This window comes from Rhodamnia argentea, chromosome 9, assembly GCF_020921035.1.
Source record: "Rhodamnia argentea isolate NSW1041297 chromosome 9, ASM2092103v1, whole genome shotgun sequence".
NCBI classification, from domain to species: Eukaryota; Viridiplantae; Streptophyta; class Magnoliopsida; order Myrtales; family Myrtaceae; genus Rhodamnia; species Rhodamnia argentea.
In genome coordinates this window covers 26512913-26539141 of record NC_063158.1, presented here as the reverse complement: position 1 = coordinate 26539141, position 26229 = coordinate 26512913, and the positions used below count along the sequence as shown (strand labels likewise).

The 26229-nt window shown below is 40.4% G+C and overlaps 4 protein-coding genes across 8 annotated transcripts; 3 read left to right on the top strand and 1 right to left on the bottom strand.

Annotated features, from left to right (window-relative positions):
- Positions 1–414: 414 nt before the first annotated feature.
- Positions 415–6592, bottom strand: LOC115755388 (protein PLASTID TRANSCRIPTIONALLY ACTIVE 14). Of its 2 annotated transcripts, XM_030694761.2 has the most exons (13): positions 6376–6592; positions 6047–6214; positions 5559–5696; positions 5206–5331; positions 4922–5050; positions 3766–3855; positions 3519–3669; positions 3193–3302; positions 2670–2741; positions 1265–1370; positions 967–1170; positions 844–883; positions 415–730 (listed from the first exon to the last, which is right to left on the bottom strand). In XM_030694761.2, exons 1-13 carry the CDS (start codon positions 6433–6435, stop codon positions 652–654), a joined length of 1473 nt encoding a protein of 490 aa, XP_030550621.2. In that variant the 5' UTR covers positions 6436–6592; the 3' UTR covers positions 415–651. The 2 variants fall into 2 exon arrangements, with proteins under 2 accessions (XP_030550621.2, XP_048141331.1); XM_048285374.1 differs by lacking the exon at positions 5559–5696.
- Positions 6593–6699: 107 nt separating this feature from the next.
- LOC115755387 lies at positions 6700–13988 on the top strand. The gene is given in 14 exon segments (XM_048284854.1): positions 6700–6867; positions 7013–7140; positions 7275–7406; positions 7691–7821; positions 9355–9714; positions 11083–11107; positions 11109–11262; positions 11676–11776; positions 11976–12131; positions 12799–12854; positions 12944–13001; positions 13212–13332; positions 13418–13528; positions 13653–13988. Coding segments are annotated over 14 exon segments (1662 nt in total). The 5' UTR covers positions 6700–6857; the 3' UTR covers positions 13772–13988.
- Positions 13989–15084: 1096 nt separating this feature from the next.
- On the top strand, positions 15085–18114 carry LOC115755386 (pentatricopeptide repeat-containing protein At3g57430, chloroplastic). Its single transcript, XM_048285682.1, has one exon. It carries the CDS (start codon positions 15240–15242, stop codon positions 17943–17945), a length of 2706 nt encoding a protein of 901 aa, XP_048141639.1. The 5' UTR covers positions 15085–15239; the 3' UTR covers positions 17946–18114.
- Positions 18115–19299: 1185 nt separating this feature from the next.
- Positions 19300–25331, top strand: LOC115755390 (ubiquinone biosynthesis O-methyltransferase, mitochondrial-like). Of its 4 annotated transcripts, XR_007199663.1 has the most exons (10): positions 19303–19652; positions 19994–20083; positions 20403–20481; positions 21680–21757; positions 22728–22776; positions 23950–23999; positions 24282–24431; positions 24557–24661; positions 24928–25008; positions 25124–25182. XR_007199663.1 is itself a non-coding variant. In XM_030694762.2 (9 exons), the coding sequence occupies exons 1-9, from the start codon at positions 19399–19401 to the stop codon at positions 25229–25231; spliced, it is 939 nt and encodes a 312-aa protein (XP_030550622.2). In that variant the 5' UTR covers positions 19308–19398; the 3' UTR covers positions 25232–25331. The 4 variants fall into 4 exon arrangements, 3 of the variants coding, with proteins under 3 accessions (XP_048140935.1, XP_048140934.1, XP_030550622.2); XM_030694762.2 differs by lacking the exon at positions 24557–24661 and having other exon boundaries at positions 19308–19652; positions 25124–25331; XM_048284978.1 differs by lacking the exons at positions 19994–20083; positions 24557–24661 and having other exon boundaries at positions 19300–19652; positions 25124–25331.
- The last annotated feature ends 898 nt before the right edge of the window (positions 25332–26229 follow it).

The following is a 26229-nucleotide window of genomic DNA, read 5'->3' as shown; positions in this document are numbered from 1 at the left end:
ATGGAAAATGTAAAATACTTACACCATCCTCTCTATGAGCGTCTTTGACAAGAAGATTCACAACAGACCTCCGATGACAGCTCGAAATGGGCTTTCTACAAACAATATTCACGTTTAAGATGTTTTCCCCTTAAGAGTGGACGCTGCCTAGTGCCTTCATCTCAAGATTCAATAGACCTCCTCTGAATGATCTTCATCTTTCTCTTAACTTCTCATCTTCTAACTCTTCCTTTTCCAGGGGAAAACTCTTAAATCTTCTAATCTTTACTCAGGATGTTATACTTGATGCTCGGTAGATCAGCTCTCTGGTTTGTTTATCTCGGTCTCTTCGGTTTTCTTCAGGTTCTGTAACATGGTGGCTTTCCATTGATACAGTGTGAAACTAATGATGGCAGCTACAGACAGAAGACAAGATGCAAGAGATGGGGCAAATCGCCCGTGCATAAACCCACGGGACTGTAGAACCGCCTTACTATATGTTTACACCAAAACCCAGAAGAACAGGAAAGAAAAAAGTCCATACTGTTGTTGCTAACTTGCTACACTAAAGCCATAACTACTAACGTGAAAGGTTCACCTCAACACTCAAAACTGGAGTAGACCTCTGCTCTCTCAAAAGATTTGGTGCACTATGGTTTGAAAATGTGTGAACTAATACAATAGAAGCTCTTGATACATATCCAATGCCTGGATGACCTTTTGTATGTACAGCTTCCGATGAAGCCTATACCTGCCAAAATCAAAGATCATACTTTGTCACGGACCACTGGAAATAACAGATATCAACACTTTGGTACACAAAAAGCATGAAGTTCCTGGGATGCCCAGGTGAATAAAACTTACTTGATTGCAGCTTCGAATGTCCTACTCTGTGGCATGGAATCTGCAAATAGCATTAAAGTAGATATCACACGTATCAAATGATAATCAACCAAGCAACTGGGTTTAGTGTAAAGTTTTCTTTACCTAGTATTTCCTGGTCTTGCTCCAATGTTGTAGGGAACTGCACAAGCATCTGTTGGCATTCTTCTTGCAATTCTTTTGCTGCCTTTCTTTCCATGCTGGGCAGTGCAGGCAGATCTCTATCTGACCAAGTGGGTAATGCTCTTGCAGCTGCAAGAACAGCTCCATCCATGAAAGTGCCTCCAACATTGGGTAGATGATCTGGACCTGTTTATGAGTTTCAGACAATAATGGTAGAGTAAGATGCCCAGGGTGCTGTTATAAAGTGGAACAATGATGAGGGGATTGGTCCAGTTCATACTCTTATGGTAATACTCATCAGGAAGGCCAGATATGTTAAAGACAGACAGGAAGGAATCCAAATGAATGCGAGCATTTCCAGAGAACTCGATAACATCCCAAGGATTCTGCCATAATTAAGCAATATGTAGAGTTAGCTCTACGAGGATACTTAAATTACTGCTAGTACAAGGTGGAAACTGAAGAACGATTCCACAAGTAGTCAAAAGATCACCATACTCACGCTTCATGACCAACAAGACACGTTAATACTGTCTAAAATAAGTCATATGTTCTATGCAACACTGAAGTAACACAGGCAGATCCATATTTCACGAATAGATCATACAAGATCAATCACCCCTTGCAAGAAAGCTCTCTAGATGACAAAGAGGACTATGTATATGCTAAGGGCTATTGATGGCTTCAGATGTAGAGGTTTTCTAAAGCATCAACCATGGCCTCACTCCTGACATATGCTGTTCAGTTTGCAATATCATAAGTTAAAGAGTCATTTAGACGCGTTCGATCACAAACATAAGTGGAGTAGGATGAAATTTTTGGCATCTTGCTAGCAATGATGTAAGAACCAAAAGCAAAGGGTTGTGATGAAAGAACATCTGGAGTTGGCTGAAATTGTTGACAACTTGTTCTGGAGTTTTAATGTCAAAGTTCTGGCAAGGTAATTATTAAGAGTTTTCTAATTTGTTTCACCTCAATTATCAATCTTTCATTTTCAATCAAATTATAGATTCTTGACAAGTTTTGCGAGCAACCAGCACCAAGGTCGAATGGCATCTAAAATGGACAATTTTGAATTGAGTCTCAAAAGAAGTGATGCTTTGTTTGTCTAGGCATGACAGACCACTTTAAAAGTATTTTCAGACTGATCTCCATGCATGCTACTTAATTCTCATTAATTGTCACCATGGAATAGCATTTTCCACTGGTTCTGCCTCATTTGTCAGTGCCAGAGTAGCAGCAGTTACCTTTCTGCAGACACCATCTTATACATGTTCTTTTAAAGTTCCATCCTATCAAACCATTCAATTAGATAATATTCTTTCTAGTATAAGTTTTCATTCTAAAAAAGGCAATTCACCAAACTGCCCATGTGTTTAGAACTCTATAGAAGGTGGTACTCGCAGTATAATACTGTTAGCTAGCCAAAGTTGTCCTGGATGAAGCACAAAACCATAGGCCTATGCTGGACAGCAAATGTATAAATACCACTCCGGTGACTATGAGGAACAGAGGCCACCGATTGTATAAATACCACTCCAGTGACCATGAGGCATAACCCTAACTGTAAGTTGTATCAGTTGCCGCATGCATAGAGACAAGCAACTCAGTTAAGCAGCTTGCATAATTGATGATTTTAAACATAAGCAAATAATATATTCACAGTCTAATCACCATTAACTTACCTCTGGTGATGAAAAGCCGTATCTTTGCATGAAAATGTTATTCTTCTGGCTACCAAGGTAATTGAGTGTCATCTGTAAAATTGAAAGACTTTACAACATTACAGTCTATCATTGTCCCTATTGTTCATTTACAAGACAAAAAAAGACTCTTTCAAAAATCCCTCGCCCCATGAGCTAGAGTAACATCACTAGCACTGACATAAGTAACTGCTCCAGGTCCAGAACTGTATAAGCCCTGAAATTTAAGCACCTTCACATCTAACATGTCAGAATCACCAAGTGTTGGTTCCAGCTAGCAGGCAAAAAACAATGCCAATCGTTTGAGAATGATCATAGACTAAACCACCATGCCATCTGACATTCCACGACATGTCAGGGCCTTGGTTCAATCTATCAAGTGTACTACTTGATGGTTTAGACATTCAGTGCATAACACTTAGATTCATTGGCCTGTCTCTAACAATTACAAGAAACATTAATTTGTTGAAAGGTGATTTTGCAGTAGAGAAAATGTAACCATTACCTCATCTCCCTTTCTTATCCTTTGTCCAGCATTGATCATCACCTCAAGCATGTGATCCTTAAAGCGCCAATGTAGAAAACAATTTGGTTGGAAAGAATGATTGAGCATGTCTGCATGTCCACCCAAAGGTATTATATAAAGTCAAGTCAGTCTGACAACTGTTACAAAAAATGGGAACTAATGAAGAAAATACATCAGATGCAACAACACAGAGAGCATTTTGTCAGTACAAAAGTTCAAAGTAGACAGCAAATTCCACTGTGAACAAACTAATCGTGTAACGTAGAGAAAATAACAGATGCTATTTGAAGGTGTGTAAAACTAACCAGCATAAGGAATTAGCATATTAGATTCCTGAACAAGAGCACCTATCCTTATTTGCATGCCAATACTTCGTGTCTGTGCCACACTCACTGCCCAAGTGAATTTCTCAGGATCCCGAGCGAGACGCTTAATTTTGAGCGGTGCACCATTATGCTGGGGCAGGTTAAGTCCACAGACAAATATTCAGCAAAAGAGAAAAGTATACCATTCAAAATTGTAACTAAAGAACATACGGACAGCATCACTAACCCAATGTTTTCCCCAAAAGTCCAAGACACGCCCTTGCTGTTGTTTCATGGTTGTAGCAAGGGTTGGATCCTGTAGCTCCGAAAGATCCCCCTGTAGCAATTAATTCATGAATGAGAAAGATACAGTCTAAAAAAAAGCTGGAGAAGAGAGTGAGTGTTCCCAAAGAAACCAGTAGTTGCTTATATGGACAACAATTTAGCATTTGGCCATTGAGGCTACCAATATCACCACTATAGTGCTGAGCAAAAAGGTTACATCATTAGTGGTTGACAGAGAACACTATCAGGGAAATTTAAGTGATAATGCATGTCTGAGTGCCATTGCCATCATTTTTCCATTCAACCACAGAATAACCAAAAAAAAAAAAATGCACTAGAATAAGAATCAATCTAATCTTCTACTGATAAAACAGTTCATCAGTCAATTCAAATTTCAGCTTTTCTGTTATTTTGTACTAGAAGCAATGGAACCACCATAAGCTATATTCCAAATTCACAACTATCTAATACATACAAATATTCATATAACTTCTAACATCTCTAGATACATTAAAAAGCACTCTTACATTCCTATGAAATCACAACCGAATGGATCTTTAACACACAAAAGTATTATGATTCTATCATATGTTGTGTGAGCGCTTTAGGAATTTCACGCCTCCGATGACTGCTATATCCTGTTTGGCACAGCAATGCCAGCATTCATACTACTGTAACGCAACAACTTCTGCAATCACACTCTAAAACCTTTTTCACAATCATGCCAACAAGCACTCGAGACAACCATCAACATAGAACTTCAATTACAAAGAGGAATAAGTCAAAGTTGATACTAAAAACAGAAGCAAGTGTAATGGCTCCACGTTGGTACATTGATAGATGCATATGTTCAGTGCTCCAGCCTTTCATCAGCCAAAAGCTTAATGACCAAGACATATTGCAATAAGATTAAAATCAGTGGATACTCATGGAGATGGGAAATCAGACATATAGTTTACATAGAGTTTGAGGGAAGAATCTTGTCAAAGTAGGAAAAAAGAAAAGAGAGAAAACTCGAAAGATCTCAGCACTCAAAGAATTAAAACGACTCAGCATTCATCTATTCAACAAAACAATTCGAAGATTAAAGGAAAAGACAAATAATAAAAAATAATAACCTCTGTTGCTAGAAGCAAGCTAGTGCACTCATCTGCACTTGGTAAAAAGTCCCCATATAACTGCCAGAAGTTGTCCTGCTTATCAAATGCATATAGAAGAAGACATGCCATTCTCAGGTCCCATTCCGTCTGCATGTAAATCATCAAATGTAGTCATCGTGACAGTGATATACAAGCTACAAAATAAAAATAAAAAAAATGGCAGAAGGAGCATCTGTTTTTGGCAACACAAGACCTGGGCAAATGATCATCCATGGCACTGAATAAGAACAGGGGCCAATTACCTCTGGATCGGTTGAGTTAATAATATCAAAAATGGGATGACCTATTGGTATTATATCCGGGAAGAACATCCAGGGGGGCTTTTGTCTAATGGTTAACATTAGCTCCAGAGGAATTTCCATGATTACCTGAACAAAAGCTAAAGAACATCATGCCTTATTTTAAAGAAGCAGCCTTTAGAGAATCCAACTGTAAAATCCAACAGCATGGCAAATAGATTTTACGTCAAACACCCAAAAAAATGAAGAATGCAAGCACATGGAGATGCAGTCATCCTTAAGGTTTTTTTTTTTTTAATCAGGAATCATCCTTAGTCATCTAACGAAATGTCTTACAAAGTAAACAGTCCACACACCCTAGCACGGCGCAGTGGCTCAACATCTTTGGAAGCATAGACTCCAAATCCATCAGGCCCTTCCTTAAATTCTATTCCATAAGCTCGCATACTTCGAACATATCCAATCTTGTAAAAATCAGGGTCTGCTGGTTCGAGCTGTAGAGTACAATCCAGAGCTGAAAATCACACTTAGCAAATGGAAGTAGATATGCATCAATGTAACCCTGTAGGTTTGGGAATGACAGTCAAAGTAATCATCTTGGCCTTCCTAGTCGCAGTAAAAAACATCAATGTGCATGTAATGTAGACTTTTTACGAATAGATCGCGGGCAACTTCTGCTGCAATTCGAGATGAATAGGTTAGACAAACAGAGATCCTCCAAAGTTTGCGGTCGTAATGGAAGAAACGAGTAAAAGAAAGAGCAAGCTCTTTCTTTTACCCGAAATTCGATAAGTAGTGCTAGTATTGCATGCAGATGAATGCTGGTAACTGGGTTGGGGGCTACCTCAGAGAGAGATTCTTGGGTAGGGGGACGCTGAAAGAGGGGGAATGAAGAAGGTGAGTCCACCAGTGAAGGAGCTGCTGTTATGGGTCCAACGTTGGACGCTCGCCGGTCGCGGTCCAGGTGATATCCGGGTCTTGCCGGTGGTATACCCCCAGGCAAACGCTTCCGCTGTCGTTTTTCCCCCCCACCAAATACGAAACCAATAAAAAGGTGAATTTGAGCGTCTCTCCACGATCATTCAATACACTGTGCGCGCCACCCCCCCCCGCGCGCCCGCGCGAGAGAGAGAGAGAGAGAGAGAGAGAAGAGAGGGAGGAGATGGGTTGGACCTGTTCAATGGAAGAGTTGAAGAAGTGGTTTGGCTGGGGGAGAGGAACAGAGAGCGTCATTTTTAACAAGCGCAACTGCAGTGATTCTCCAAGAAGAGCAGCAACAGCAACGGAGACGAGCAGAGCAGAGCTGAGCTGAGGCTGAAGCAACAGCAACAGGAAATGGATAATCCCTCCCCCCTTCAGTCACTCCGTCTTTTCTTTTTTTCGTTCGTATTTATTTTTATTAGCTAAAGAGAAAAACGAACTTTTATGGAAATTGACAGGAAAGAGCTATATATTGAGTAAAGACGGCTTTTTGACCCACAAAAAACGTTTTTCAGTTCGTTTGGCCCAGAACCAGACCGTCTTCTGCACCGCGCCGCTTCGCCCCGACAAGACGAAGGCCGCTTTACAACACCCTCTCACCGAGTCGTTGATTTGCTAGCGGTGGAATCCCAACGCCAAGCCTTGCTCTCTCTTCTTTGTTTCCCCGGGAAGATATGCCACAAGGTTCGTCTCCGTATCCCCGAACTCTACAATTCTGCCTGTTATCTGGGTCGAGTCGTGTCTGTGGCTTTTGTGGTCTTTCTTTGGGTATTCTTCTTCTTCTTCTTCTTTATGTTAATGGATTGTTTGTGGAATGTGGTGGGAACAGAGCTTCCGGGGTTCTACTTCGATGCGGAGAAGAACAGGTACTTCCCCATCAAAGGCCCCATTCCTGGCTCCAAATCAAAACCCTCCAGCTCCGGCGCCAGCTCCATCTCCAGCTCCACCCCCACTCAGGTACTTCCACTCTTACTTTCTTTACATGAACTTTTCTCATATCAGAAAAAGTTTTGATTTTGAGGTCATTTCATCGGATTTAGTTTCTCCTGCATAATGTTTGCGTGATCAGTTTTTCCCCCTAATGGTTTCAGTGTCGACCCGTCTTGAGCCGAACATCCGTTCTTCTCGAGACGAGGGAGTTGAATGGCAATCCTTTATGGTTGAAGCATGCCAAGTGTAAATTCCAGGACGAGTTCCTCAAGATTCACGCTTCCCGTCCTCAGGTACTATTATTGCTTCTGTTAGTTCACCAATTAGCCTTCCGGTATGAATCAAATGATGTCAATGTCACACACAGTTTCTTAAGTTGATGAGAGCATGCTTGATCAAAACATTCCTTTTCAAACTGTAAAAAGTGCTTGCTTAAGAACCTGGGATGTGAAGTTTGTTGTGAAGATGATATGACTTGCTGCAGTCGCCTATATGGCTATCTAAACCAACAGGATCCCATTTATCGTCCAACCTGAGCGCAGCTTTATCTTCATGCTTTTTATGCTTCATCGTGCAGGTGTGGGCATTTCACAAGACAGATAAGATGGCTGATGGTGCTTTGGAACAGATGCGTCTCCGTATAACAACACCAGAGGGTCAAACTGCAATGGTTGGCCTGCTGGCTGGGGGCAGAAATGGCTCTTTGAGGTGTGTTGCTTGCTGTGCTCTCCACATTCGAGTGTTTTGATCCCTAGTTGGAATTGCAGGGCAATAAGCAAGTATTTGGAGTTGAAATGTCCAACATATGTCTGCACAAAAGTATTGTCAGCCATTATGTTGTCAGTTTATATTAAAGTCAAGCTGATGCAGAATGATTCCTTTTCGTTTTAAATATGCACTTTTGTTGCTACAAGTCAATGAGATAAATGTATGATGAACTTTGTAGCTTAGGGGGTGCCTGAAAACGTTTCAGAAATAGAATTTCTGTTCCAAACCTATTTCTGAACAGAAATTCGTTTGGTAATGCAATTCTATTTTTCTATTTCTGAAACAAAAAGTTGTTTCAAAAATAGATTTGAAGGAGAAATGAGAAATAATAATTTTCTACTTCTCCAAGAAACAGAAATAAAAATCTCACTTTTTATCAAATACCCGCCGTCACCAACCACCACCCGCCGGCCACCGTTCGCCCGGTCGCCGCCGCCGCCGCCGCCGCCGTCAAATAAATTTCAATTCTAGGATCAGAAATTTTATGTCGTTATCAAACGCATTTTTTTGCTCAAAAACTTATCCAAAAACAGAAATAGAAAAAATTATTTCTAGCCAAAAATCTATTTTTGAAATAGAATGGTTATCATTCACCCCCTTAGTCTACTAAGTCTTTTAGTGGCTTAGAGTCTCCCTTTTCATTCTTATATCACTGTCTATATGCTATCACCTGACCATCCCCTGTTTAATGTTGTCCACGTAATTTATGCTAAAGATCTAATTTGGTATCTAAGTCAGTGTTCTTATAGATCAGTTGCAATGGAGCCTCTGGACTTTCATGCTTTTTCTGCTTGAAATACCTATTTGTCTTGACAACTATCTAGGTGGCGCAAGATTTGTGTTAGTTGCTTTAAATATGGCCAATTTGTTGCCTTGTTATTCCACGCATGTCTGCTTGAGGACACTATCTCATAATGAATGGCTGCATAGCTTGGTTTGTCAGTTTAGGCTTTTCCAATAGAAAAAATTAAATGAATGATAGTGCTGCATCATTCTTATTTTATGTTATTTCTGCAGCCACTTTTCTCTAGCTACATCTAATAATATAATTCTTACATTGTAGAGTACATGGCTGATCATTGCTGCTTCATTATTCTTTTCGGATAGTTCTTTATTCGTTATCTGAAAGATCATTCTGGATGTTTTGCAACTTTTGGGATATGAAGAGATGGTATTGTTAGATAGAGATATAAAGAACTATGTGAAAGAATAAGGATATTGCTTTCTACTTAAAATGTTCATCTAAAAATAGATGAGTACAAGAAACTCGAGATTTTGGACTGAAAGTTTAAATGCTGAGCTACGTGCAGCATGAAGATCATACAGCTATAGAACTTTTATTACTCTTCAGAGAACCTCAAGTCATTGCTTGAATGGAATCTCAAATCTAGACACAATGTATATTTTTCTTTTTTAATAGTTAAGATGAAGCTATTACAAATTATTGCATCGAGAGTTTGGTGCTTTTCGCAGTTTTTGTGAAGTTGGAAAAGTTGGCCAACATTTTGATTATGGGGTAAAATGCATGCCAGAACATGTGTGGCCTCTCAAAAGAGAACATGAGGAGTGCAAAGTACCTGTTCATCTTTGGAGGTCTCCAACAGTGCAATTTTCTTCAGATGTCTCCTGCATTAAAATGCCAGGAAAGCGATCCATTACAGTTGATGGCGATCCAATTCAACATGCACTGTATCCTTTACTCGTTTGGATGTGCTGTATTCTTTGGTCACAATTACATGATATTTCGCCTCTTGCCCACCTCAAGCTATATAATCATTACATACTTTTTTCTTTGCTTCACTTTCACTCTGGTGTTTGGCACCTCTCCAGAATTTAAATGATCATGTTTAATGTTCTTTGCTTAATGAGTAGATTTGCGGTCTTTTTGCCTTTGCTTCCCACTGTCTTATGCTCCAATTCAAACATTGAGGCTGGACATAGTGAACTGAAAATATAGGTTTATTCAATAGGTTACGTACTTTGCTGTTTAACATTATGTTTATTCTTTTGTTGCTCTCTAGTAATTAGATGTTCACAAACGAATGGGTCTTTCTTTTGATATGATAAAATCAGTTTAAATATCTCGGTCTATTTCGTTGGCTGTTCTCCCTGAGTTTTTTGTTCATATTTGTAATAAGCTATTTGCTTGATTGAACCATTGTTTTGAAGTGACAATGTTTGTTTTCAAATATCCGTTTTTTTTTTTTTTTGGGTCAAAATTTTCAAATATCTGTTTAAGCAGCAGATTTTTATAGAAAAGGCCTGCAATGCTATACGGAGATGAATGTTGGCTAGCATAGAGGCAACATGAGCATAAAATGGGAGTAGTGGAAATGAGGATGTTAAGGTGAATGTGTGGTCATACAAAGATGGATAAGATAAGAAATGAAGATATTTGATGAAAAGTTGGAGTAGTACCGATGGCGTAAAAGATGAGAGAACATCGATTGAGATGGTTTGGGCATATTCTTCGAAGATCCCTAGATGCTCCGTAAAGAGCAGAAGTTTGTTCCGAGAGCATGACATGAAGAAAGGAATAGGCCACCCGAAACTTACCCGGGAGAAAGTAGTAAAACAAGATTTAATGAAGTAAGAAATAGATTGACATACGGTTTGTCTTAGGATAGAGTGGAGGAAAGCTATTAGCATTGTGGAGGGGCAGAATTCCTATGTTCCAGAGTGTCTTTTTTGGTTCTTTTTCCCTATATATATTTATATATTTTTTTATATAATTATTTCTTTTCCCTCAATCGGTCTTGCTTTTATTTTATTTATTTTTGGGTTCATCGACCGCCGATCCCAACTAGTTTGGGATAAAGGTGATGTTGATGTTGATGATCTGTTTAAGCAGCAGATTTGTGTGCTTGTTATAGGTAGAAGCTCTTTCTATACTGTCTTCTTACTTTGATGTTCCAGGTTTTTTCTTGATTCATCACTTGTTCCAAATTCAAAAAAGATCATATTTAAAAGCTTTGGTGTACCTTAGTTCTAATTATCTCTTGCCTGGATTAGCAAAACAGTGAGTTCCACCATCTTTTTGAAATAATTTCAAATAGTCACTCATACAGTTGGTTTCAGTACTCAGAAGAATTGGAAGGAAAGAAGCATTCTCTGCATTCAGCAAACATACTTGTTTAGCATACTGTGGTTATGATTCATTAAGACATCCTTTCAGGTTGAGATACCTTAACCTTCATGCAGGATAACTACTTTAGGTTCAGAGAGGATCTGGTGGTTCTGTTCATACTCTTAATCTAGCTGAACCTTTTGATTTTCCTCTACGTACATCAATTATAAGGCAGAGGCTGCATGATGTTGCTTCTTTGCATTGTACCATATGGACAGCAGATTGCTCTTTTAATGGCAGTCAAGCAATTGTTGGCAAGTCTCTCTCTCTCTCTCTCTCTCTCTCTCTCTCTCATTGACACTCCTCCAATGCACACACAAATAGTTTCATTCTCGGGAAGGTTCAATTTGTTACAGAAACTCTGAAACTGTGAGAGCTTAGTGTTTGCTCGAGCATGAAGAGCATACTTTAGTATGTCACATCAGGTTCTTGCTTGGCAGATCTCTTTGCATGACTGATGATATACCTAATTCTTCTTCGACCTATTTAATATTTTTTCCTTCTAGGTTCATGTTTGAGGGTTTTTCTAAATGCATTTTCAACATTGCATGTTTGTGTGAAGCTCAAACTTTAGCTATTAAACTAAAGCAAGGATGTTATGCTGATTCACTTTGGACTTTTTCTGGCTAGTTCTTCCAGCATTTATATGTTGTCTTTGTATATCTAGGCACAAATTTGGGAGCTGCTTTGGTCAATTTGGAAAATGGGGTGGTGTCTTGGGTGTGTCGTGGGAAAAGTGATGTTCTCGCACTGCAATTTGACCAATCGGTAATTCTTCATGTCTTTCAATGTTCCAAAGATTGAGGAAATGATGTTTTGTGCTTTTTCCTTTTTTCTTAGTGGATTATTCTTTTGGCAATCACAAGTTTTTTCTTTTGTTGAAAATCAAGCTTTTCTTTTTGTGCCTTTTTTGGATAAGCAGTCTCGTCTTTTCTCTGGATGTTGACACCTTTAATCCTTCTTGAAGGGAAATCTCGCATTGTGTGGATTCAGAAATGGGGCTATTGTTACAGTTGATGTCCGAGAAAACCAAGGGGTGTCTTCTTCTAGGCTGATTAGTCATCAGATACCTTCTTCTCCTTCAGAAAGACTTCGTGGGCATTCTCAAAAGCAGTGGTTTAAGGTAATTGTCACGGGCACTTTTGTTTAGGATTTTTGGTATGTATTTGCTCTCCCACCAAAATTTAATAAATGATTCTAATTTCAAAAAAATAAAAAGGAATATGTGCAAATTTGTGTGCCGATATTTGTCTATGTGGAAGCTTCGGATATTTTGGGGTTAAAATAGAAGTAAAAGTGCATGACCTTCGAGATTTAAATAAAAAGCAAAAGGAAAAAGTAAAATCTTCTTGATGTTGTGAATTATGAAGTAGATGTGCTGAATGACCGTTATTTTGATCTTTTGCCCCTCCTGCATACTGATGGCTTTCTGTTTCACCCACATTTATAGCAAAAACCTGCCTTAAGCGCTTGTCAGAATCTTGGATTCTTTTAAAATTTTCAGGCTTGCCGAGGGTACTTTTAGTCTCATCTTTACTTTCTCAGCTTGTCTTATATAATTTGTGGCATCAATTCTGTCCGAATCTCTTGACAGAATAAAGGAGAGAGTACTAGGAAAATGTCAAGTGATACATTTTGCTTATGCTTTGGTAAATATGTCTTTTCATGAAACATTTATTCGTTCATATTAAAATCATTTTTGAGAATTTCCTTTTCTTGATGTCCTTTATTTGACTGCATCATTGTTTCTCAAGTTATTGGTAATGAAACTTGGGATTTGATCCCTGCAGCTCTCTGGAAAAATATATCCAACCGATACAACTTATATGCCTAAGTCTATTTGCAGGTTCGTTTATCTTTAACGTCTTCGAAATACTTGTTTTGATTTGTTTCATGTGATGCTTTTGCTAACAATTACCTACTTTGAACAACTAGTTTGGTGTCACTCCGGTTGTACGACCAATACTTCTTGGCGAGTTCTATGGATGGCTCGGTTAGTGTTCATGATCTATCTATTTTTATTTGTTTACCTCTGTAAAATAGTTTCCTTATCCCTTGCGGTCTCGTAACCTTTTTAGATTTATGTCTCTATATGAGTGGTATGAGGTGTTATTCATAGGTCATTGTACACTTTATTATGAATGATGGCCTCTCCACATTCCAAGAGAGGTGTATTATCATTATTGATCTCATTAATGAACAGATCAATCTGTATGATCATCGCCAAATTAAAAAAGGGCCTGTGCAGTCCTATGAAGGGCATGTGAATTCCCATACGCGTACACAGCTTGGGACGGACCCATCAGAGAAATTTCTGTTGTCAGGTGGTTATAGGTCTTTTCTGGATCTTTTTTAGTTTAAAATTGTCACTGGAATCTACTGACTTCCTTAGCATGCCACTGATCTTAGGTGGAGAGGACTGCTATATGCGGCTCTGGAAGATCAAGTCTGGGAAACTTCTGTTTGAGGATAAATTTTCAACTTCTGTCCCCTTAGTTACATGCTGCCAGTCAACTGAAAGTAAAACAACTCGTCTTTTCATAGATTAAGCCCAATTTCTGTGGGCCTGTTGGTTTTTGACGTTTCTTTTGAGTATTCTTTACTAATTATGCTCGTTCACTTGGTTGTTTCAATATGTTCAAAGGATATCCAATCGAGGTGGATGGCAGACAAAACTATATGGGATACTCACATGGGCAGCATGAGAGCTGGGGGTCGTGGCTTGGGTCACGGGATGGGTTATACTACGCGCAATGGTACTGATTCATGATTCTGGTATATGACTCGAGTAATGATCCATGCATCTGGAAAATGAATGCTGAAGGTGGATGCTCAAGCCTTGCTGGCACATCCAAACATCGTTCCAATTTGACTTATTATACTCACGGGATGTGATGACCACTTCCGAGTGTCTTGAGGAACAACTTATCTCTCTGGAGGATACAAACTGAAGTTCATCCACGAGACCTCTTTCCCCTCCTCCCCCAAAAAAAAAAACAAAAAAATAGTGCTGACTTTGTATAGCTATAACTTTGCTTGTTATAGTTCAACGATAGTGGACAAAATCTTAGACCAGTTTTTTTTTTTTTTTTTTGGGGGGGTTCTGTAAACAGACGTAATTTCATGAGTTGGCTTCTGGGCTTTCTAAAGTACTTAATCCTTTGCGTGGATGTGGATGTAGCTATTTTTGTAGTACTATCTTTTGCCTTGATTTCAACTAAGCTTCTCGCTAATGTGGGAGAATGTACGTAGCTGTTACACTTGTGGAATGGAGCGATTGAATTTAATAGGGAGACTCCGGTGTCTATTTTCATGGCTCAGATTCCCTTTTAAATCTTTCCTGAGCATTAGAGAAGCCCAAAAATGTTTTGAGAAGATGTGAAAATTGCAGATTTTTGTGACCTCTTCGATGAGGATCGAGGCTTTGGAGTCGAGAGGAGGAGGTGCATGTATGAGGTTGTGAGAACCCGCAGATGTCTCAAAAATGTTGATGAGACGATGGGCATCTCCCCTGGGGTCTTCCGTCTCGGCTTCCTGTCGGATTCGGGTTCACTTGGCTTTTGATTTTGTCCAATTTCCAACCTAATTGGAATTGAGAAAGTTAAATAGTTTGATATTCGCAGGTTTGGATATGGTTCGAGTCTTTTGCAAATTGTCGAAGACTTTTCTTAGTTAAACCTGGATGGATCAAATTTGTGGCAAGTAGATTGGGTAGGTGTTGGGATCATATTGTTACCATTGCTACTTCTGCTATCTGTGAGAGAGATTAAAAGCACTCCCAATGATAGGCAGCAAATGTAGACATGAGAACAACTTTCTGAGTCTGGACATGAGTCAGCTATCGGATCATTGCGCGTTATTAAAGACCGAAGTTGAATCGGCCATGTGGTAAATACGTCGATACGATGGAAATCACAATGGCTTGTGCTTCGATATATTCACTCTAGGACATAGATCGGAGCCCGAGCCACCGCAATCGCATTCGAGATAGACAGACAGGTAAATGAGACACGGTAATCGGACCATTTAGGACCAAAGTTAGCCGCTTTTAACTTAATGGTTCAAATGGAGACAGATTTGGTGGTGGTCTCTGTCTCCTGGTTCTGTCTGGCGGGTGCGCGCCACTCAACAAGCGTCGGCAAAATGGCGGACATTATCCAGTTGAAAGCAGAGCAGCAGCAGCAGCAGCAGCAGCAGAGGAGTCGTCTCAAACGGTAAATAACGCTCCGCAATGTCCTCCATTCCCGCTCCCATTCCTACTCGCCCACTCTCTGCCTCCTCTCCCATCATCCCACCCCACCACCCTTCCCACGTCTCTCCTCCGCCGGCACCCAGCGACACCTTCCCCATCTCCTCTGCTTCTCTTCTTCCTCCTCCTCCTCCGCACCCTTTGCTTTCCACCCCTCCTCGCTCTTCATGGATCGAATCCCTCCGCTTCCAAGCCAGATCAAATCTTTTCCGAGAAGCCATCTCCACCTACGTGGATATGATGGCTCTTCCCGGTATCCCTCCCGACCAATTCGCTTTCCCTGCTGTCCTCAAGGCCGTCGCGGGCCTCCAGGACCTCAATCTTGGGAGGCAGATTCACGCCCATGCTGTTAAACTTGGGTACGAGCAATCTTGTGTTTCCGTTGCCAATACCCTGTTGACCATGTATGACAAGTGCGGCGACATCGGAAACGTCTTTAAGCTGTTCGACAGAATACCTGAGAGGGACCAAGTTTCTTGGAACTCCATGCTCGCCGCACTCTGTCGGGATGAGGAGTGGGTTCTTGCGTTGGATTGCTTTCGTTCGATGGTGTCGGAAAATTTGGAGCCCAGCTCCTTCACTTTGGTGAGTCTGGCCCATGCATGCTCAAACTTGCCGCAAGGGGATAGTGTCTTGAAGCTCGGGAAGCAGGTTCACGCTTATAGTTTGAGGAAAGGGGATCGGAAAACGTTTACCAACAACTCTTTGATGGCCATGTATTCAAAGTTGGGAAGGGTGGGCGACTCAAAGGTTTTGTTTGAGTCGTTTGAAGACCGTGATTTGATTTCGTGGAACACCATCATAAGCTCGCTCGCCCAAAATGAATGCTTCATGGAAGCTTTGATGCTCTTAGTTCGCATGGTCCATGACGGAATCAGTCCTGATGGAGTAACGATAGCTAGTGTTCTTCCGACTTGTACCCAATTGCAGCTGTTAAATGCGGGGAGGGAAATACATGCTTATGCCTTGAGGAATGAGGCCTTGATTGGGAATTCTTTTGTGGGCAGTGCTTTAGTTGACATGTACTGCAACTGCAGGCAGATTGAAAGTGGTCGTCGAGTTTTTGACAGTTTATCTGATCGGCAAATTGGGCTTTGGAATGCTATGCTTGCTGGTTATGCACAAAATGAACAGGATCACAAGGCTTTGATGCTCTTCCTAGAGATGGAAGCGGTTTGGGGGCTTAGTTCAAATGCTACCACCATCGCAAGCATCTTGCCTGCTTGTGCACGCTGCAAAGCCTTCTCCGTCAAAGAGAGCATTCATGGGCATGTTATAAAGAAGGGTTTGCAAGGCGATATGTATGTGCAAAATGCACTCATGGATATGTATGCCAGAATGGGGAAAATAGGAATTTCTAGAATTATCTTCGACAGCATGGAAGTCAGAGATTTAGTTTCTTGGAACACAATAATAACTGCATCTGTTATTTCTGAATGCCACGAAAGTGCACTTGCTTTGTTGATGAGAATGCAGAGTAGGGGGAAAGATGCTAGCAAGGAGGAGGATATGTACAATGAGGAAAATGTACATTTTTGGAAACCCAACTCGGTCACCCTAATGACGGTGCTTCCAGGTTGTGCTTCACTAGCTGCTATTCTGAAGGGAAAGGAGATCCATGGTTATGCGAACAGAAATTCATTAGCACTAGATGTTGCAGTGGGAAGTGCATTAGTAGATATGTATGCAAAATGTGGCTGCTTGTACTTATCAAGAAGAATGTTTGATCAAATGCCGGTTAGAAACATAATCACCTGGAATGTCATTATAATGGCCTATGGCATGCATGGAAAGGGTGAGGAAGCATTGCGATTATTCAACAATATGGTGGAGGAAGGAGCTAATGGTGAAGGGGTGATGCCCAATGAAGTCACCTTCATTGCCATATTTGCTGCATGTAGTCACTCTGGAATGGTTGAAGAGGGAATGCAATTGTTTTACAGTATGAAAAGTGAATATGGAGTGGAACCATTGCCAGATCATTATGCTTGTGTTGTCGATTTACTTGGTCGAGCAGGTCAAGTGGCTGAAGCATTTCGGTTGATTGATTCCATACCCTCTGAATTTGACAGAACGGGCGCCTGGAGCAGCTTGCTTGGTGCTTGTCGAATTCATCAAAATCTTGAGGTTGGGGAAAATGCGGCTATGAATCTCCTTGAGTTGGAGCCTGATGTGGCTAGCCATTATGTGCTACTGTCGAACATTTATTCTTCTGCAGGACTTTGGGACAAGGCAATGGATGTCAGGCAGAAGATGAAGGAAAGGGGAGTAAGAAAAGAACCTGGGTGCAGTTGGATTGAGTTTGGGGATGAGGTTCACAAGTTCATAGCAGGGGAATCATCACATCCGCAAAGTCAGGAGCTTCACCGATTCTTAGAGACGTTATCCGATAGAATGAGGAAAGAAGGATACGTGCCTGATACTTCCTGTGTTCTGCACAACGTCAACGAAGAGGAAAAAGAGGCCTTACTTTGTGGACACAGCGAGAAGCTTGCTATAGCTTTCGGTATCCTTAACACTCCTCCGGGGATGACCATCAGAGTTGCCAAGAACCTCAGAGTTTGCAACGACTGTCATGCGGCTACCAAGTTTATCTCCAAGATAGAGGACAGGGAGATCATTTTGAGGGATGTGAGGAGATTCCATCATTTCAGTGATGGGAAATGTTCTTGCGGTGACTACTGGTGAAGATCACCTGCTAAAATCCGGGACTATGAGTCAGAAGATTGTATTGAAAGTGCGGGGCATCATCCTCTCTCTGATCAAAACAACTGCAAGTCGAGGGAGACCCGTCGTTTTACTTATTACTTTTTGGATGCTGTCGAGGAGCGACATGATAAATGAGGGCAAATTCGAACAAGCTGTGTCCGCCGTTGTAATTATATTCCAACGTCATTTAGTTGTCTATCAGAGTCTCACTTGCAAAGGCGGGTACCATAATATATACATATTATTTCCATTGATTTGATTTCTGATTAGATGAACACGTTTCATAGCCAAACCAACTAAACCGATGAATGAAAAATTGCCATCAAGAAATTAAATGCACGCCCTTTATTGCGAAGGAAGAACGGTAGCCAACGATACGAGGCAAGAAATATTCGATGGGTTTATTCCAGAGGTTAATATGGTTCAATAGGGAATGGCGGAGTTCATGCCTTCCTTCTTTGGAGAATCAACATGAGGCTCGCCATATTTTGAAATTTGATTATTTTTATGCAACAGAATGAATTTATCGCATGTACAAAATTTTCGTTTCCTAGGCGATTTCATCACACCTTGCGGGACTTTGAAATGAAGTTGGGAGAGGTTTATTCCATGTTATAAGGGTACCATATTACGGCGTGTAAGGTTTAGTTTTCATAAAGATAAACTCCTTTGTTGACTGTCCAATATCAAGACAGGTAAGACACGTCCAATATACGGGGCCCAAAGAGAGTTCCTCTATGCCAAATCTTAAATAATTTTCTCCAACAGAAAAGAAATCTTCACGTGATTTCACGTGGCCTTTAAGATATATATTTTATCTTCAAATACATTCTATCTACGTTCGAATTCGAGACATTAATTTAACAAAATTAGACCGGCCGGTTCAAGTCTGATTTTTTTTTCCTTTTTTCCAGTCAACTCTTTTTGTCTGTTTAATCCGGTTCGCATATCGCTGATGAATCCGGCTCGATCTCCGACGTGATCGTATAAAAGACCAGTGTCATATCATCCGGATGGAGCAATAATATTACACAGCTAGTCCACACCAACCATTGACAGTCTTAGCTTTTGCATGTGATTGGGCTTAACTGACTCAACTGACCGTGACAGAGAACACATCCGATTAACAATGACCGCGCCCATTATGTTCAGCGTGCCCTTGTGCTCCGTCGATTTGAACGCCAAGCTGAAACCGAACCATGGATTATAGAAAGTCTTCAGGACCCAGATATAGAACCGGGGACGAATGGAACACGCGGCCCCTCGTCACCGGGTCGTTGAATACGACCATCTTCACACAAATGGGCCCATCAACACCGGCCCACACATCCCCCGCCGTCGCCGCTTCTGAGCTCTCCCTCATCGACGACACGACCCGCCTTCGCTCCATTCGCTTCCCTCCGTCGAGTCCCTTGTGCTGTAGCAGACCGCCATGGCGTCGAAGCTCCTCCACCGAGTCCGCGCCGTCTCTGCACGTCTGAAATATTCGCGGACGCTTTCACCAACCCTCGCTGCCTTCGCTTCCTCGAGGCTCCTCTCTGACGTTGCTCCTTCCGCTTCCACCTCGCCAGCTCCTCAATCCTCCGGAAGCTCCGACAAGTTCGAGCATAATGCGAAGAGTTCCTCCGTTCGCTCGTCTCTGAAGGATCCCGAGCTGGCCAAGTTCTCCGCCATCGCCGATACATGGTCAGCTCGTTGATTGCCGATTCGTGTCTTTCGTAAACGGCGATTTTCCTGATTTGGCGGCTTTCTTTCGTTCGCCTGAATTCGACATTGTATATTTGCGATTGATCGCAGTGGAATCGCTTCCTGTTTTGTTTTATTTTCGCCCTCATTTAGCAGCTGAAACACCTTAGCTGTAGTTACTTAAGAGTTGACGCTCTTCGATTTTGCTGGAACTATAGGAAATTCAAAGTCTTTGAAATGCGTGGTTGTTATATCTTGCAACTTATGAGGTCCAGACGTAACTTGCGTTGCTTTCATGTGCAAATTTGATGATAATTGGTCTCTCCTCGTGCTGTGAATAGGTGGGATTCTGGAGGCCCTTTTAAGCCTCTGCACCTGATGAATCCTACAAGACTTGCTTTCATTCGCTCCACACTGTGTCGACATTTCGGGTACGTTAAGTGTGATCCTTCGCTATTAGCCACTTGTTTGAACAATCAAGTTTAGTTACTGCATGTAGTGGCTTCACACCTAATAAGGAGATGAGGTTTCAAGTTCGCCACATTTAGTTGAACTCAATAGCTCGAGGCAGAACTTCAACAATTGCAATTTCAAGCAATCATTTCATTCTCATATAACTCAATCGTCTAGCGTGGCTTCCATGAGATGCATTGCACTCTGTTCTTCTTTTGTCAATGACATTTTTCTATGAGAATGAAATTGTCCCTGCTAACCATATTTTGCAGATTTGGCTGACTTTTCTTGATTTAGGAAGGATCCATCCTCTGCGAGACCTTTTGAAGGTATGAAAATTGTAGACGTTGGTTGTGGCGGTGGAATTCTTTCAGAGGTATAAAGTTCGTTCATTCCCCTTATTTGTCTACTTTACATGAATGACTAGATAAAAGATGGTAACCACCTTCGGAAAGGTCCTAGACAGCAGTGGTTGAAGATTTAATGTGTCAAATGCTGAGCGAGTTTGTTGGTCTTATTCATGCTTGTATAACAAAGTCATTGTGCACCTGTGGCCATTAAATCTGTCTGCCTACCTGTAATGTAGCATTTTAGTACATCTAATTCTGTCATAGTCATATGGTAGACAGCTGCAATCGTATCATACTCAATAATGAGGTCAAGGTTTTCTTCCCTTTTCTCTTGAAAAGTTATAACACGGTAGAATTTTTTTTTTTTTTGGGGTCAAAGTAACACGGTAGATTCCACATGCTATCTTATTGGCTGATTTCGTTGTGCTACAATCTGAACATTTCCTTAATAGTATATCTTAGGCCGTGTTGAAGTTTCTTCAATAGTTCTTGCATCTAAATATCTCTATCATTCGATGCTAGAAGCTGGACTTTGAGGTAGCTTCCATTGCATTAATATCAAGAATATGGACAAAAGTCATTAACAATGGTGATGTGGCAATGGGCATGCTGCACCATATGTTGGAACTTGATAAAAGGCCCCTTTTGGTAAAAATGCTGGTCGCCAACCGTCAAGGCTGCTGGTTTTGCTCTATGAGCAACATGAAGATTTGACTAGGACTGTTGCAATCATGAGGCTTGTTTTACGCTGTGTTAGTTTATTTAGTGCACATGGCTTGCGTCATAAAAAAATGCGAGAAGGCAGTAGCATTTACTCTAAGAAAGAAAAGAAAGCTTTTCTTTGCCAATGATAGCATAATTTTGATAGAGGGACATTTTTGCATAGTTATTATGGGTCATGCAAGTGGCCGGTTAATTCTCTGTTGTACTGTATACCAACTGTTGTTGATGTGCTGGCTGGTGTGAATTGTAAATTGAGCTTCATTTTATTGCTGTGGGAGCGTGAAGGGTGTCTGGACAGTCATACAATTGTAATTCATGGCTAGAGTTTGGTCAGCAGAGAGGATGGTGTGCTCATCTCATTGAGATAACATGATATTGGTTTTTTCTATTCCAAATATCTTGCATTTTGAGTTCGGTCGGTATATTCGGATATTATTTACCAACTTCAATGGTTCAAGCAGAGAGGGCTATCAATTAATGCTTGTCTTTTTGCCTCTTCAGCCATTGGCCAGGATGGGAGCTTCAGTAACAGGTGTGGATGCTGTAGACAAAAACATCAAGATTGCGCGCATTCATGCTGTATGCACATTTCTCCATCACAAAATGAATATTTTCTTGTGAAAGTTTCAAAGCATGGGCTACTAAAATGATTGACTTCTGTTGTTGATAGAATATCTTTAGTATAGGCTACATAGAAATTAGGAGGTTCTCTTGGAGCTGTAAAAATAGTTTACCTATGTGCATGCATTGAATTCATTGGACTCTCAGTGTAAAATCCAAAGAAAAACCTACAGTTGCCACTTGACTCCTTGTCGACAGCCAGCGGTTGCCGGACTAGCCTTCCTTGCCTTACTCCTCTTTTAATTAAATCAATTTCTTGCCCTTATTCCTGCTTGGTATATTATTCAAGTTTTTCCTCTGTTGGGGCAATAAAAAAAATGAGAGTGAATCCGGGTCCACTGATGCAGTAAACCTGGGAATTAATAGGCATCCCATTAGCCCGGTGTCCTTAAGATCTTAAAATGAGAAACATTTTTTCTTACCCTCGCTTGGCTGTTCTTCCAACTGTAGGTTGAGTGGGTCGAAGCTTCAGTATGCCTACGGTCTGAATATTAACATATGCTCAATACTTGGGAAGTCTCATTAATTAATGAGTTACTCCAGCTATTGAGATTTTCTGGCATAGTCCACAACTTTGTTATTGTTCAGTCCTTTTGTTATTCTGATCGTTCTTGTTTGATTATCATTGTTGTAAGCTAAGAAGCCTGTGATACATTTTACTTGATAATTAAGTACTGGATTGATGCTGCGAATCCTGTTAAAAGGGTTTTGCTGGTTAACCTTTGAAGCACTGGGTAAGATAATTCCATAACATTTGTGTGTTGCCATAAATAAGTATTGCTCATTACAGATTTTTTTCTCTGATTAATATTTGGACTAGAGTGATATTACAAAGCATAATTTCTTAATTAGCTGAAAGCAATTTTTGCTAATAATAATGATCAACTTGCAAGTTTTATCTGGATGATAACATTCTTTATCAACACAGGATTTGGATCCAGTGACTTCAACGATTGAATATTGCTGTACAACAGCTGGTATGTTCATCTTACGCGTAGATCAAGCATTTCTTTCTGGTAGTTCGAAAATTAGTGAGAACACTTAGTTTGGATGCAGCTACAGGTAACTAGTAGAGTCTCACACATGGAAGCACAATTACCCTGAAAAGTTTGAAACTTTTGACAGACTTAAAAGTAAAAGAATGACAAAATCAAAGTATCGTCTAATGCATATTTTCATGTTTTAGTGGATCATTACCTTGTGAGGGGAGAACTCCATTTCTCTGTCAAGTTTTTTACTTGTCCACTTCTGAGACTCCCCTTGTAGTTATCATTTTTTGCAAAAACCAAAACGCTCTTACATTCAATCTAAGAATGCCTAGCTGGAAGTATTGTAGGATAGCATCACGATTGGTGATTATACAGCCATCAATCCACAATGTACCACACCTACTACTTGCAAGTCATGTGGTTAGCAAAATATTGACATTGTGATGCATGAAAGTCTCTCTCTAAGGTAGCTCTCTTTTGGATTCAGATTATCTTGTGTTTTGTCAAGAGTCCCCTATCTTGTTACTTAAGGTCTGTGGATCACTATCCTTAGCGTTATAGTAACTGTTTAGCAGGATTCTATATCTGAGCAGTGATTTATATCTGGAGTTTATAATTTCAGAGCTCAAAAGTGATAGTACCAAGGACATTTTACTAAATGTCAGTATAATCTGGGGATGGTAAAAGTGTTAGAGCTTTAATAAGGCACTTGGGCAGGGCTGAGGCTTACCTTTTCCAATGTTTCTCTGTAAGTGTGGTTTTGAGTCTTTTGGCTCACATGCAGCTGTATCAGAATAAAATGATAGCCTGCTGAATGCTCATGTAACTGGCGGGGCACAAGGTTTTAGCAAGAAAATAAACCAAGGACAGGTGTTAAAAGTCATGCTATGGCTCAAATTCACTCTTGTAGGAGGCAGTTTGCTGCTAGTGTGGTACTATGTAAATGTAGATTTCTGGCCAGTATGGGGTTTGACTTTTGGTGGTGGTTACAAACTTGTAGCGTGGATCAGCAAACGAATACTTCTAAATGTATATTTCTTGGCTTTTTTCTTTGCAATGGGAGATTAAAGGAGGATTATGATAGAGAAAGTTATATACTCGTAAGATTTCATCAGTCAAAACACGAATCTTGAAAGCTTATGTGATTCATGCAATGGACAGAAAAGCTTGTTGAAGAACAAAGGAAATTTGATGCAGTGATCTCTTTGGAGGTACCTATTCCCTGCCAGAACCACACGCTTATTCTTTTTCAAACCACTTTCTTTAATGTTTAATTATGATCTTCTAGATGCTTTCATGACAGATTTGCTTCATTACATCTTCTAGATGCCTTCTTGTTTTCTGCTTTTCACTCGTGGAATGAATTTTCAGGCTACAGCAGCACAATCCTATATAACTTTTAGGTCATGGGTGCTTGATGGCATTTTTTTATATTCTGGATCCAATAAATAATAAAAGGGTTTTTACGTAAGTGCACTTTTGAATGACTACAGGTGATAGAGCATGTAGCAGATCCTGCTGAGTTTTGTCAGTCACTCTCGGCATTGACAATTCCTGAGGGAGCTTTGGTGATTTCGACTATTAACCGTTCTATGAGAGCATATGCAACTGCTATTGTTGCTGCCGAGTACCTCCTCCATTGGGTATGTTTCTTTTCCTTTCTCCCTGACTATATCTCTACTATTGATCAATTGCAAAATTATAATTGCGTAAGTAGTTTCTGCTGTTGTTCAACATGTTTCAAAATGCATGTTATTTTCTAACATAGCACTGGAGACATTGGTCTGTTTTTCCTTGACCATTAAAATTCAAATGTGTGTGGGCAAAAGTAAGAGATGCAGCGAGTCTTCGTTCGTTTTGGGTTAGGAAATTTGTAAGGGGTTTGATATTTATTTCACCAAGGAAATTCCTTGGTGAAATAGCGTAGACAACTGCAAAATTTTGACTGGGTGATGATTCTTTTAATTCAGCGGTTTCACTTTCAGTTTTCAGGTAGTTTGTTCTCTTCTAGATTAATGGTTGCGTGATTAGACGGTGAGATTACAATGAAGTGTGAAAATGATTTAGCTAGTAGACATCACTTGTCAGTTAGATCTAGAATTTAACAAGGCAATGCATGTTCGCATTTCTACATTGCAGCTTCCGAAAGGTACACACCAGTGGTTGAGTTTCCTTACCCCTGAAGAGCTAGTGTTAATCCTACAACGTTCTTCTATCTGTGTAAGCCACGATTGCATGCTTTTCGACCATTTCTTGTGTTCGCTATGCCTCAGTTTTATAATGTGATCAACATACTTTTGCTGAATCTTGGTCGTCCATCCTCGGATTCATCCAGGTCAAAGAGATGGCTGGATTTGTGTACAACCCCTTGACAGGAAGATGGTCTCTTTCCGATGATGTTAGTGTGAATTTTATTGCTTTTGGAACAAAAAACAGCCAGTGAGTGAATATTCACGAGAAAACTCTCATGCCAAATGTCATTCGCATTGGGAATGTGCATCATACATGATTTGAATAATATATTAAATCTTTTTTTTTCTTTAGCGTGTCGGATTTTCTTTTTCTTTTCTAATTACTTTAAGTATCAGTGTCTTGCCGATGTTAATCTTGTCCGATCCACATTAGAGAAGTATTGGGGGGATGCATAGTCATCGCCATTGTCGTTTTCATGTTGGAAATTAGTATCTTCTGCAATTTTATATGGAAATTTCCCTACCTGAAGTCCACGTATGGGATAGTTCCAATGCTTCATGGGTTGTAGTGGAATCTTTGATTGGTTGCCCTATTGCTGATAATTGTGGATTTTGTGCCTTTCTTTTAATATTTCATGGCCCATCGAACGGAACAAAATAAATGGCGGATTGGCCATTATTTAGGGTGTCACGGGGAGTTGAGAGAATCCTCACCGTATGATTTTGGGGGCAATTCCAACATGTCGTGCCTTATTGAAACGGATTTGGGTCCCCTTGAATTAGGCTGACTATCCATAATTGAAATAGAGACGGAGAACTAAGTTTTGATTGATCCTCCCCAGCCAAACTCCTCTTTCTTTAATGGGATTATAAAGATCTTTATTGCTCTTTCCTTTTTCTTTTTCGCTAGAATAATATCATGTCGATCGTTTGTTTAACCCAGTCATTCATATCATTAGTACACCATCGTGACCTCGCATTAGTGAAGATGGAATTTTGAGATTAGAAAGATCTACTAGCCAAGCAAGCACTCTTGAGCTGAAAGGATTGTTTGGTGACATGCCCCATCCTACGGTCAAGGACCATGATTATGCTCAATCTAATGGTTGATGCTGACCTTATGCTAGCGTGAAGTGTCAAAGTTTGGTTCATACTCAACATAATTCAAGCTCTACTAAGAATTATTTTTCTCACTATTAGGTATGGCTTGGAGATAAACATCATGAGATTGATCTTATGCCCAAAAATT